The 14,801-nt window shown below is 37.0% G+C and overlaps 1 protein-coding gene and 1 long non-coding RNA gene across 3 annotated transcripts; both read left to right on the top strand.

Annotated features, from left to right (window-relative positions):
- Positions 1-1,537: 1,537 nt before the first annotated feature.
- LOC108677731 lies at positions 1,538-3,826 on the top strand. The gene is made up of 4 exons (XR_001931279.2): positions 1,538-1,646; positions 2,586-2,627; positions 3,280-3,381; positions 3,815-3,826. It is a non-coding gene; the product is annotated as an uncharacterized LOC108677731 (long non-coding RNA).
- Positions 3,827-6,121: 2,295 nt separating this feature from the next.
- On the top strand, positions 6,122-12,711 carry LOC108677726. 2 transcript variants are annotated; one of them, XM_047883664.1, is made up of 5 exons: positions 6,122-6,266; positions 8,095-8,208; positions 8,935-9,048; positions 10,945-11,213; positions 11,727-12,711. In XM_047883664.1, exons 1-5 carry the CDS (start codon positions 6,125-6,127, stop codon positions 11,814-11,816), a joined length of 729 nt encoding a protein of 242 aa, XP_047739620.1. In that variant the 5' UTR covers positions 6,122-6,124; the 3' UTR covers positions 11,817-12,711. The 2 variants fall into 2 exon arrangements, with proteins under 2 accessions (XP_047739620.1, XP_018021484.2); XM_018165995.2 differs by having other exon boundaries at positions 8,893-9,048.
- The last annotated feature ends 2,090 nt before the right edge of the window (positions 12,712-14,801 follow it).

Below are 14,801 nucleotides of genomic sequence, written 5' to 3'. Positions count from 1 at the left end.
ATGGCCTTGTCGGATGTTATTCATGCGCAGATTTGTTTTGCTATAGAAAATACTCTTCGTACTTTGTTTGCCTTAATTTTGATGACGTCCGTGAGGCGGAGGTTACCCCTCTCGCCTGCTGTCTTACAATACTTTGATCACCTGCCCCCTGGGTCTTGACGTTGCCTTGTGTCAAGCCTCTGGACAGAGGCTGGAGAGATAGGACGAAATTATTTTGTACTCGGAATTTGAGCTTCAGTTTTGAGCAGTTGCAATAGACTTCTGGCTCCAATAGCTTTTAGCAATTGATCGTATAAAATGCGTTGCCTCTGATATCTTCTGCTCACTGAAATAAATTTGTGCTGATCGTGAACTTAGACGCGGACTACCGTGAGCACGCACTCCTCTTCAGTGGTAATAAAGATTACGTACATGCTCGTAATGACTACAAATGTGACGATGCTTTATGCGTAGTTTGGCCACGCTTAAGCATTCTGGCTGCTGCATGGCCTTGTCGATACCACGAAGTTTTAAAGGGTTGCTCAGTACTCTGAACTTTCGTCGTTTATTACCAAAGCTTCTACACATGAATTGCTCCATCACCTAAAAAGTATGGTAGAAGTTATGCCCATATCTAAAGATCGTAACTGATGTCTTTTTCTTATCGTAATATTGCTCCGCATTAAAATGTGGTCCAAATTCACGTTTCGCTCTCCGATAGTCAGCCACTGCCGGGATCATGGGTGATTTGAAAGCTCATGCTCTCTTGCTTTGTTTGTAAATGCCTACTTAGGAAATTTGCCTGCTTGTATACATTGTTAATGCAAGTTCTAGAATCACCTATTCGGAATACAAAATATAGGAGATTTTTAATGAACAGTGATGTGGCTCTTAATTTAGAATCGAGGATCTTCGTGCGCGTGTTCGTTCTGTCTGTTGTGAACTAAGATGTTGGGAGCAGGAGTGCCGTTCGAGGAAGATTTATTAATTAATTTACTTCTCAAACTCATCCTGATATTTACCCAGTAAAATAGCGGCATTGTCACTTGTATGTACAATTACGATACGGCAGAGACTGGCCAGATCACTGACACAGTCTTAATGAGCTATCTGATTACGCTCTGGGATCACTCGCAAGGATTGGTCGCTTTTCCAGTTAGACAGTTTCCCAGTTTTTTAATGGTTAGTGAACATATCGATGATCTCCGTTTTCGTTGGAATCGCATATCACCAGCCAAACATGTATTTTCTCCCTTTCCCTATTTTTAAGCCTGATTCTTTTGTCGCGATGATCTTCGTCAACATTTTTTATTGTTTCTAAATACCAAAAGAATATCCTAGAATTGTGAAGACTCCATATCTTAAGACATCAAATATCTAAACCCAGTTCATAACTTTGATATCTTAAATTTTTTTCAACTAATTGTACGTTGTGGATACTATGATACTATTCTTCTACCATGGTTGTCGTACTTTACTGGCATAACGGTAGTAAGGATTGTGTGTAGGTAAACTGTGGTAAAATAACATGTAAAGTAAAACCTGATGAATTTTTTACAGGGATCATTATCATTGTTTGAAAGTTGTTGAAAGTGAAAATAAACCTTAAAGTCAAAATGATGAAGGAGCTTCGCATAAAGGACATCCTCACTGGCCTCTTCACTTCGGTGAGACTGACGTCAGCTTATGTTTGTTCACGAGACATGTCCTCAAAATACACGGAGTGATAAACTTAGCTATTTGGCTGCTTGGCAATTGAATGACTTGCAAACACTCATTTAAGAGTCTCGGTGCATGCTTCATTTTTGATTATTTATCTTTAAAGCAATAGTGTATATGACATATTGTTTGGCCGCGTTGAAATGTTCACAGGATACGTGCCTTCAAATTAAAACCAGCCGGCATCAAATATCAGATATCAAATATGTTTTAAAATTTTCGTAATTGATTGTCATTGAGATGTTATTTTTATTAAGGAAATTTGTTTTACACTGACCGTATTTGCGAGAGTTAATTCCTAAATAGTTTATTTTATAAGAGCCAACTAAATGCACTCTACGACAATTATGCATAGACGAACATCATAACATAATTTCTTGAATTTATAATTTAGGAAAATTATCTGATATTATCAGCGGCGAGATCCACATTTATTATCTAATTGCAAATGAATTACAATGAATTGGCAATCTTGAAACCAGTCACTCAGTTGCCAAGCGCTAAAATATTTTTAAAATATTATAAAAACATCAAGCATGTTTTTTGTACACATAAATTTCCTAAAAGTTCCCTTCATTATTGATGATCGCCTATGTAAGTTAATTGAAGAGCACTGAAAACTGACTCATATTATTATTTATCATTTGCCAGTCTCACAAATTGTCCTCACTTTATTGCACGGTTAATGCTTCTTTTGCACCAAAAGCACTACGTATCTTGTAGTTATCATGATTAAATCAACTTCGACGGCAGGAACCAAATTCTGAATATATCCGAAGATAGTTGTTATTATTTCTTATCCTTATGTACTGTAAGTGTTATTTACATTGATTCATTTTTCCTGATGCTGTTCCCCTCGTTTCATTTTAACTTGTTCTGTGTTGCAGGCGCTGTGCTTTGGACTCTCTATGGCTTCGTATCCCGACAGTGTGAGTACCGTGAGCTGCTACAATATTTTATTTGCTCCTTAGATTATCATTTGTTCATAATCCGGTTTGTACGGTTATTTTTTATTAATTGAACTTTCGTGCAAAAAATGTTGCAGCTAGGCTGCAAGTTTCTTCAGACCCAAAATGCTCGTATCTTTTATTTTTTAATAATGCATGTTCCCTTAATGTTAGAGTAGAATATTAAAGCATTTTCCTCGTAGGCATTTGTTTATTAAAATTTATATTTTATAACAAGTGCAAAGTTTTTCAGAACTTTTTTGTTCGCTCTAGTTGAGACATGAGATAATTTTAAGTTTTGCCCAATTAAAAATGGAATGGAATGATTCCATTTTTAATTAATTTTATGTGTTCAATTAATTAATCATTAATTGAAATTAATTTATCATTAATTGCCAAATTGTGTTATGGTAACCCATACTGAAGCAAACACACACAGAAGTACATCGCTATTTCAACAAAGCCTCTTTTAATTTTCTAACTGTGATCCACGTACTTTAGCACAGAGCTCACACAGAGCCTTATAGAAAACCATGAACAAACAAGCTCAACATTTCATCGCTTACGGATACGATCTCTATTAGTAAATATTAACCTTTAACATTTCTAGTAACTCACCCATGTTCGCCCGCAGGTAAATGTAGCTTCACGCTCGTCTGGACTGCAGGGCTGTCGGGCGACTACCACTTCCGTGCGCTTCAGGACCCTGACGATGCGAGGCCCGAAATCGATGGTGGTGAGCCATTCAAACGAAAAAATACACTTGCAGCATTACGGCGGAAATAGTTTATATATAGCTCTTTCTGCTTATATATATATATATATATATTTTTTAAATATCAAGCTGATAACTTGTTTGAAGACGTAGTTTTATTTCCCATGCCGATTTTGCTCCAAAAATTTTTGCATATTGCTCCTTGATATTGTGAATCATTTTTCGAGTCGTTTACCTGTCATAACTTTTTTCATACCGTTCATTGAATTTCATTCATTTGAGTAGAGTTAATACCCGCATATTCAGCAGGAGAGTGAATCACTCGCTTACTTGCATATTTAATGGGGCATGATAAATGATTAACAGGTGGAGCTACGCGAGTCCATCCTGTAAACATAAAGACGAAAACGTGTTAATATATCAGACTTACCGACGCTAACATGTGTCCCTTCAGACGTACCGACGCTAACATGTGTCCTTCCTTCAGACGTACCGACGCTAACGTGTGTCTAACCTTCAGACGTACCGACGCTAACGTGTGTCCCTTCAGACGTACCGACGCTAACGNTTCTTACTTCAGTTCCTTCCGAAGTCCTCACTTAAATCCATTTCGTAGTTCTTACTTCAGTTCCTTCCGAAGTCCTCACTTAAATCCATTTCGTAGTTCTTACTTCAGTTCCTTCCGAAGTCCTCACTTAAATCCATTTCGTAGTTCTTACTTCAGTTCCTTCCGAAGTCCTCACTTAAATCCATTTCGTAGTTCTTACTTCAGTTCCTTCCGAAGTCCTCACTTAAATCCATTTCGTAGTTCTTACTTCAGTTCCTTCCGAAGTCCTCACTTAAATCCATTTCGTAGTTCTTACTTCAGTTCCTTCCGAAGTCCTCACTTAAATCCATTTCGTAGTTCTTACTTCAGTTCCTTCCGAAGTCCTCACTTAAATCCATTTCGTAGTTCTTACTTCAGTTCCTTCCGAAGTCCTCACTTAAATCCATTTCGTAGTCCTTACTTCAGTTCCTTCCGAAGTCCTCACTTAAATCCATTTCGTAGTCCTTACTTCAGTCCCTTTCGTAGTTCTCACTTCAATTCCTTTCGCAGTTCTCACTGCAGTCTTTTTCGTATTTTCGTAGTTCTCACCTCAGTCATTTTCGTATCATTTTCGTTTTTTTTCGGTTCTTTTTGTACCAGGCGAGTCACGTCGCGGTCAAAATACCTTTTGCCTTGATCGTGGCTGGACCACGCCTGACATAGCAGGTGCTTTTCACAGTTGGCGTGCAAGCGTCTATAAAATGCATAAAAGAATATTGGACCGGACCGTGACTGGCGTGGGCCAGGCGGTATGGTGCGAATCAAGCCTAATTATAAACAATATGGCTCTTTGTTCGGGAATTGTTCAGAATGAAAACTCGTTGTGGATTGTAACGGTTTCTGAAAACAAATAATGAACTATTTAAACACAAAGTTGAGGTTATTCGAAATAATAAACAATATAGAGAAAATAATCGAGGTTTACAAGCAATAAAATGATCATAGCACAAGTAAATGATAACGTAACAAACTGCTGAACAATCTAGGGCAAGGTTGGTTAAAAACTGAATTTTGCCTTATCTCGTCAACTCTGGTCCTACCTAAAAGGTCCCAATCTTATGTACACGGGAGTAGTATGTTCAGTAAAAAATTCTTTACACTAACTATAAAACTTCTTGTTCGCGTTCGTAATTATTGGTCGACTTTGAATGAACTAAATGTTATTTATGAAAGATACGATCAGCTATGGTATGACTGTCCCAATTTTAGGGCTCTGTCATAATTTAATCAGCTCCATATCGTAAAACATTTACTATATTATTTTCAATGTGTCTTAATATGTAAACAAACTTTACATCCATGGATGAGAACGGTGTCAAGACCTATCAATTGTTTTGCAAATTTATAATGTGTTTTTGAATGGTTGGGCCAAAGTTCCTTCAATTGGGGAAACTTTATGCCATACTTCTAAATATTAAGACACCTATGTTGAGTATTGCTTGGGTTAAAGTGAGGCATAATAAAATTATCATCAGATTTCTGTTTTCCCCTCTGATTAGCTAATTATTTTAAACATTAAAAATTAAGCTCACCAGTTAATCCATCAACGAGCATAAAGTTCACGAGTATCCTGAGGAATTAAGAGCTGTGGTTGTGAAATATTTTTCGAGTTTTGAAGCTCTTGCAAAAAAGGGTTGCTAGAAATACATAATTCTCAAAAATATAAATCACATTTCTGTGAATCAAATAAAAAATTGCCAGAAACCAAATTTGGTAATACTTTAGATTAAGTGCATCCAAAAAAGGTGTTTTTTAATTATATGTTTTTTGGGGTGTAGATAAAGAATCTGAAATCCGTTTTTGGCGGTCGGCATCGGAAAACCGATTTTTACCCCGAGGCCCTAATTCGTAAAAAAAATCGGGCAAAATCGGCGAAAAAACCTAACCTAACCTAACCGTGGTTGCAATGTCGTGGTTGCAAGAGTATATGGGTCACCGAGGCCAAGTTAAAAACGCTATAAATCCACGGATATTAGGGCCAAGATTTAACTTGCATTTTATCTTAGAAAATATATATAAAAATCGGCATATATAAAAATAGGATTTCCGATGCCGACCGCCAAAAACGGATGTCAGATTCTTTATCTACACCCCAAAAAACATATAATTAAACAAAAAACACCCTTTTTTGGATGCACTTTAATCTAAAGTAATACCCCTAATTTAACATTTGCAGATATGACTGCCTTCGCGTTCAGTGGAATCTGCACAGCTTACCAATTCAACAGGCAACATTGCTCCTGTCTTGGTGGCGAGAAAGTCATTTACGTGGCGAATTCCAGCATTTCCTACGGACCACCTGCTACTGTGGTGCCTTTCAGTGAGTCCCTGAGATACTTGTGTGAATGAACTGTTACATTAATGCGTATGAGTCTTACGTTCAATGCCAATAAATAACCTGTGAAATTCATAGTTCGCTTGACCAGAATCATATAAAATAGAATAGAATATCATCACCTAGAGTCTTCAAATGTAGCAGTTGGTCAAATATAGCTGCAAATTTTTTCACCATGGTGCTGCTTACCATGGTACTTCGTATCATTATGGTTTTTACTCCTGTTATTTGCTTTAAAATTAAGTATTTATTACCTTTTCATTATTATATAATTCATCATTTTTACAATTATAGTAATAATAATTTAAATCAGTAATTCAGTATAAAACGAGAGAGTTTAGGAACTTTTTATTATAATAGAAATCAGCATTTTACAATCATGGTAATAATAATTTGAATCAGATATTCAGTATGACAGTAATTCAGTGGGCCTAGGCTGATATAATATGACATATTATTAAGCGGTGTTCAATCCATTGTTACTGACTACTTTTTCTCATTGAAAAAATTTTTATAGGAATGAAATGACAAGAAATTAAGAACATTTCTTAACCATTTTTAAGAAATTGCTGTCATGGAAAATTTCCACATAGACTGAAATACTCCAATGATTACATAGAATCCTGCACGTATAGAATTTAATATGCTACATTCTAGCTCATTTAATTCAAAGATGTGCATTAAAATAATCGTTCATGTGGTAGCAAATGGAAAACTTCATGTTAAATTGTATTGTTTTAGCATTCATTCTCTCTTCATATTTAAAAACATAAGTACGCTCATAAACGACCATGACGCTCATAGACCAGACTGCGAAATGGGCTGTGAAAGAAGAGTGCATGTTTACCCTGAAGTGAAGATTTATTACCTGCGCCTGCAGGAGAGTATAACAACCAAAGGTCTGGTCGTGCTTTAATCTACGGAAGTTTCACCTACCCTTATGCTTCAAGTGCTTATATCTAATACTCGAATAATAATTCAGAAATGTTTGAGGTAGCGATCAATGAAGAATAACTAATTAAACCGACGTATATCGAGAAATTGCTAGAAAAATCACACGCTTTACGAATATCGGGGTGCAAAATTTCATCCTCCCTGATAACAGTTGTAATAAAAAGTTTACATAATTTATCTTAATGCCTACGTATTGAAAATAATTAGCCAGGATTGCATTCCAGTGATTGGACCTAGTAATAGTTAAAAAACTCCTTTAGCGACTAACGCGGCTGAGCGCCTTGATGCAGAGTCTTAAGAAGACTCCGACAATCGTGTCGCTTGCGATCGTGTCGATATGGCTACCTGATCGATTCCTGTGGTAATACCGCACAGCTTCTAACTTTAAATAATTACTACCTAAGAATGCCACTTTTTCACTCCTCATCATTATATTATATGGACATTAATTCGAACCTAAAACCCTTAAGACATTATACTTATATAATTCTTATCCAAACTTCATAGAAAAAAAACATCTGACGTAACAATCACTTGTATAAATAGTACTGAAAAACAATCACACCCAAACTTTCTTACTAGAAGCGAGGTAGAACCCTGCGAGTCCCAACCATTGCGCGCTTCGTGATCTTTCTAGTTAACAGTAAACAGGTGACACCAGCAGTCAGGCTACCTAAAGATTGTGCTGGTACTAATTCGTACAACTTATTGGCGCTCATTCGCTATGCCAACCTTAGATCTATTATCCACTTACCTCGAATAGTTAATTATTATTCACATTCATTAAAAAATAAACTTCCATTTAACAAGTCGTTTACCCTTGACAGTAAATCGTTGTTTACTATGTATATCTCAACAGGAACCGCTCCATACATCAACACCACTGTCGAAAATATCGAATTCAAGCAGTACCAGCTCGTGAATTTCTTCTCAGATGTCTTTTCAACAGTTATGAAATCATTTGACGGAGAATGTAAGTTGTCTAAATTTCTAAAATACTGGTTGCACGCTTCAAACTGCAATGAACATTCGTATTTTCTCTCAACAGCGCTTGAACGACACCTGCTCTTGTGAAGGTGTAGTTTCCCTAACCCAGTAAAAATTTAAAGCAGCTGTTGAACCGTGCGCCGCGCACTGAACGGGGCACGCATGGAGTAGTAATATCTCCTTGTCCTGTTGATATCTTCCGCTGAATTTGTTTCAAATAAATGTGACCAATTACTTTACTGTAACTCTCATCCTTCCCATATTAACGCTGAATTGTTGCATTACGATGAATTTGTGCTGATCTACACTCTTGCCAAGTGAAAATTTTGACCTGGGAACTGTTGAGAATGCCAATACTAACTAAACATATGCATTATGTAAATGATTTATTGATGGGAGCTGCCAGCCTCAAGATGGCCAACACGATTGAATTTTATTTGATTTCTCCATCTTTATTTTTTCGACAAGTGTTTTCTGTTGCCGCCTTATGAATGGCACTGACTATCTTGGAGCACGAAATTTTCAGAGTTATTAAAAAGTGGATTGTTAGTTTTCGTCATACGATCTAAAAACGGAAGTTAATTCAAACTTTAAAAACTCGACTATATTGAACTCTATAGCTGCAGCATATTTTAATTACTTCACTAATAATAGATTATTTTCTTTCCAGTGCTCTCTGATTACCGGTACAATTACGTCTTCCCTCGAGTAGATGGCGGTTACAACGCTGCTCATTTCGTCTACTTGGACGTGGCCTTTTGCGTCACCGACAGCCCATGCGGGATGCCCGTCCTCGTCAACACAACTAGTCCGACATACTACATACGTGAGCACCAGTGTGCATGATTTGTTTACACAACGACGAGAACCAATAACCAATGTGTTGGCTAACAAGTAAGTATTGCTGCGGAAATGAGAAGAAGGTGTCATTCAAGAATACCGTGTAGATCAACTAAACTTCTGTGACTTCAACTTCTGGGAAAATCTGGAACGATGAACGTAATAAAAGGTCATCGCCGTCAAAAGATTAAATATTTACTTGGCGATAAAAAGTATTAATTGCACGGGTTTGCGCTGAAAAAATGTGTCGCATGTTTAACTAGTGGCGTGAACAAAATTTTGCCATTTTGCACTCAGTTAATGGGATAACCATGACCGAAGACAAATCTATGTCAGGTAGACGCGGCCAATCATGCCGAGAGGCTCTTATTCCCAGAGTTGATAATGTTCAAAGGCGAGGATTAGTCGATCCCAAAAAGATCTTACCTCTTCCACTTCATATCTAGTTGGGGCTTGTGAAAACATTACGCAAAAAGGAGACTGTTTCATGTATCTTAGTGAAAAGTTTCCTGGTCTATGTAATGTTAAGCTGAATGAGGGCGTTTTTGTTGGTTCATATACATAAGAAAACTATTAAAAGATGAAACCTTCGTCACAGAATGGAAATGGAAGAAAAGAATGTTTGGAATTCATGTAAACTAGTTGTAACAGGCTTCCTTGGAAGCAAATAATACACTTACTGGTTGCTGAATTGTTACAAAACTACAAAATGCTGTGCTACAATGAGTCATGAGTCTATTTACTTTACTCACATGTAGACTACATTCCAAAAAATCTCGGAGCTGTAAATGAGGAACAACGAGAATGTTTCCATAATATATTTGAGAAATGAAACACCAAGATTAATGAAATGTCATGATTGCAGACTACTGTTATATGTTAAAAATGGAAAATTCAAATTTGCACTACCAAAAAACATCATAAATAGCCTTGATGGAAAAAAAGTCTCTATAAAGACTATTTATAACTTTGCAACACATACGCACTACCATCCATATTTTAGCTAAAAAGTGTAGAGTGTTTCGATTTTCCTTCGTGCTAACATAATAAAAACTAGTCCAAAATCATTATATTTCGAAATTATTTAGTCTTACGTGACAGGAGATAAATCAATATCATTTGAAAACAGCCCAAAAAACTACATTAAGATCATTCAACAAAATAAAAAAAATTTTTAAAAAGTGTTTTATTTTGCAGACCTGTGTTGTCAGCAAATTTTACCATAACTTATGTTCAGCGAAACTGAATCAAATGTCACGAAAATTAAAAATGGAATCTGAATGACAACTTAATATATCATACATAATAATGTCTTAGTCAACACAATACCACATGCAAAGTCATGAAAGATGTAAGGCATATCAAGAATTCAATTGCTGTAATTCAGCCTCTTCATTTATTTTCTAGAGTCGAGCATAGCGGAGACTTGCGGCGTGTTTAAATAGGATGTGAAGGAATTTCCCTCATTGTTATTTTTATTCAATCGAGCATGTCGGCAATGTACGTGTTTCGGTGATAATCACCGAAACACGTACATTGCAGTGGCATTGTGGCAACATGTACATTGCAGTACATTGCAGTGGCAACACGTACTTTCCATGGCATTAACACAAGTCTAGAAATTTGAGTCTCGAAATTTTACACTGCTCAGGTTTCCCAAGGCACAATAATAATCAAACCTTGGCCTTCCACGATTTATTTTCGTTGAACTCTAAATCAAAATGACAATAGGAAATTTTGAGTAAAACACAATTCTAATCAAATTTTGCTGCCGCCTCATCCATGAGCATCTATTTCTATCCCTTACCCTGTGATGTCGACCTCTTACTTTGTTGATAATTTTGTATAGCAGCGAGATTATTAAATCCATTTCAATTTATAGTAAATGAATGCGGCAACACCATCCAACTCTCGCCTCTAAATGACGGACTTCTATACTCGTACTCACATCCCGGGTTTGGATGCAAGGCGTTCCCCGACGGCCCGACCTACAACTGCAGCGTCACCTTCACGACAGCTAATACAAGGTCCTTTTTCTATTATGGTTATTTTTCTGGCGCTGACGGGTCCTGCGACGGCTACACGTTGGGCCTTGAAGCAACTTGGGCCGACACTTCAAAAAACGTTGATTTGTGCTCCACTGCCAAATTGGTCAGCAATATACCGTCTTCTCATATTACAACGACTTAGTTGCTTGTACATACTATTTGCTCACAATTTTAATGAATATTTATGTATAAGTTATTTGCCATCGCATTGAGTCCCGATCTTTCTGTGTAATTAATTACTCCACATTGGTCCTAGCTGAACAATAACTCTAATTTCAATCATAACTGTTAACATTTTTAAAATATGTTATCTATTCGATCTTCGCATTTAAGAGGTAATTTTCTTAATTCTCGGACACTTGCACTCTATTGCAGGGCTGCCTTAGTTAATGCATCTTTTTGTCTAATAACTTGTTCGTGGTCACCTTTTGACTCCACTGTTATATTCGTCTTGCATTACCGTTCCAAACCAAATTTCATTCATTACTTATAAGAAATAAATCTAAAAAATTTTTTACTCACATCATTGCTCCTGAGGAAATAAGTCACTGAAATATACATTATCACTCTGAGCGTCATTGTTAAAATGACCCCCTAATATGGTTTTAATTTTCAGAGCGAGCCCTTCAATTCTGTAACCATCACTCTCCGAGGCACTGCAGCAGCGAAGACGTTCAAAGCGGGGTTCTCCATTTATATGTATTAAGTTCTGAGACTGTCAGCCTAGTGGCTAACCACTGCAAAAGCGGTCCTTGATGGGAGGTTATCTAGGCATGTGCGTGAGAATTAGAATTTTCTACTGACGACATTTTGTTCCTCAGTAGTGATTAGTTTAGAGAATCGGAGTTTTCTGCTGTCTCTGGCAATGATTGCCAATAATCTCGAGCAGCGGTTTGCTATTAGGTTTTGCCTCAGATTTTGGCACTATGCAACATTGGCGAAACTTCGGGATGCCTTTTACAGTGCAAAGCATGTTCTTTTTTCACGTTTATCGGTTACAGGCAAACAACTGTTAAAAAAGCATTAAAAGTCAGGTTGAAGACAATGCTGAGCTGTTCATAACTCTGGGATGCAGGCAACGTCAAGAGGCAGTAATTGTCTGTAACATACATTCTTTGAATAACCTTTTATAACCTATAAATGCCGCAAGTGGTGTAGCAAGAACGAGTTATTATTGTGCTGAGCACCCTGAAGGCTCCTCACCCGCAAAGCCATGAGCGTTCTTGCGAGTTCATCAATGCATGTTTTGTATTAATGAGCTGGAATAAGTAGCGTTGCAAATAATTTACCAATTTTGCAAGTTTCGTTAACCCCATAAGTGAAAAAATTGCAATGTTTTTTGGATCGCGTCATCCCGATGGCCAAATTGATCTTAATTTTACCGGCACTCGTAGTAAGCTCTCAGCTTGTTGATATTCAGTGGAGTGCGGGAAATCACGAGTTTGGTTGTGTGTTTGTGTAATGATCCATGTGTTGGAGGCGTGTAATCAAGTTTTAATGGGTTTAAAGGATTTTAGGGGTTTAATTTATATCGTGTTCTAAAATATGCTCTTACTTTAGCTGTGTGAAGTGGTGATGCCACGCACGGGTGCTCTTACTTTAGCTGTGTGAAGTGGTGATGCCACGCACGAGTGCTGTTACTTTAGCTGTGTGAAGTGGTGATGCCACGCACGGGTGCTGTTACTTTAGCTGTGTGAAGTGGTGATACCACGCACGATTGCTGTTACTTTAGCTGTGTGAAGTGGTGCTGTTTCTCCAGCTGCATCAAGAAATTCTTTCGATTTTTATCAGCACAGAATTCAATTTTTGCTCAATAAAACGACTGTTCAGGAGAAGAGCCTCCCGCAATCAAATCTTTCGTTGCCTCGACCTTAGAAAATCTGTTAGGAGAATCTAATCGACTATGACAGAGGAATAAAGTAGCCATAATTAGAATTTCATTCTTATCGAGGATATAAAACCCGTGCTTGTCGAATTGGCCAATTCTATATCATTTGTTCTTCAATTATATCAATTCTTCTAAAATTTACTGCAGTCCTTGATCAGTTTATGTTCAAAATCAGGTCGTCTTAAAGAAAGGTTAGAATTCACGTGTTTTAATTTTGTGTGTGCGAGCTGTCAATGAAAATAAATGCACATGTTGAAGTTTCAAAATTTATCGATCAATCTTCAATGATAACTTCGGTCGCTTGCTGAGTTCTCGACTCTGCAGTGCCCAGTTGTGGGGCTAAACACGCAATATAGTAATTAGGTTATCTCTGCGACAATAAGAGGGGATCAGGCGTGGCATTACCTACGCACTCATGGTTTCCCCGCCACCTTGTCATTTATTCGAGTCATGACTGTAAAAAAATTCCAATCTTCTGTTATTTTCCTCAGTTATTACTTTCTGACCCTGATGTTATTCACCTCTCCAGTAAATGTATTGCATTCATACGTTGTTTCTATCGCCTATTTTAACTTAGAGCTCCTCAATAAGCTGTGGCTTAATCCTCAACTAGGAGTTGATGTTGTCATTTCACCTCAACAACCTAACCTGGACCTAACTTGTCCAGATGGAGAACAACGATCGTGACACTAAAAAACCTAGAAGAAACTACCGCATAAGCACTTAGCGTTCTTCTGGTTACAGGTTACTATAGCACTAAATGCTAGAGTTGAAACTAGGTGTTAACGTGCAACTGTACAACGAAACAATCCTCAGACCCTCATGCCAGTTTGGGTCCCCAAAACCATCCTCTTTGAATTTAAGGTGTTGAGAGGTCGGAAAATATTTTTTTGGGGGGTAAAATAACAAATCAAAGTTTTGTGGCCCCGATCGAGCAACAAATTCCACAAACTTTAGGTTATTATCGCTTTAACTCTGCAGATACATTCTTAAATATTTCAATTGAAACTCATTAGAAATGATCAGCAATTTTGTTTGAAAACCAAACCAATGTCGAATTCCTTCTGCAAAAACTAAATAGGACAAATGGAATATTCTAAATACAGCCTAGAAGTGAAAGCTAAAAAAATAATGAAAATAAATAATAGATGTAAAAATTTTAGCTGCGTGAGCTGAAAATTTTTAGGGAACGTCTTCATTTTCTCGTCAGTACTGAGGACGCTCTGGATCATAATGCGCAATTACTCCTTCATTGAATATATCAGTATAATTCATTCAGTCTCGTCAAAAAAAGTCTAGGACATCATAGAGAGGCTGAATACATTGTCACGTGTTTTCAATATTAATGATGAGGAAACAATACAATAAAAAATCATTCTTTCAAATTTAGGCGCATCAAACATTACGTGGATTAAATTTCCTTTCTAACTTCATCAAGTTCCCTAATAGTTAGACTATCCATTTCCCACATTAATACACTCTGCATCAATACGTCATATATAATAATTTATTCAGCCATGACGACCTGCGGCAATTTGAGCATCTCTAAACCCATCTTTGAAATTAATTATGGACGTACATGCAGTGCAGCGTGGTGAGAAAACTGAACTGATTTCTATCCATCTACCGCAGCACGTAGAGCCTCTAGCTAACATCATTTTATTTCTAGATAAATTTTAATGCAATTTGAGTCATATGAGACTGCTTCCATGCATGTATATTACGTAAGCGCAACAAAATAATATTATATCCTGCATGGTATTACATATTCCTTATAAATTGTTACTAACCAATAAAGTTAGC

The sequence above is a fragment of the Hyalella azteca genome, unplaced genomic scaffold (assembly GCF_000764305.2).
Source record: "Hyalella azteca isolate HAZT.00-mixed unplaced genomic scaffold, Hazt_2.0.2 contig13440, whole genome shotgun sequence".
NCBI classification, from domain to species: domain Eukaryota; kingdom Metazoa; phylum Arthropoda; class Malacostraca; order Amphipoda; family Hyalellidae; genus Hyalella; species Hyalella azteca.
Note: the sequence above shows the minus strand (reverse complement) of the source record. Positions and strands in the feature narration are given on the sequence as shown.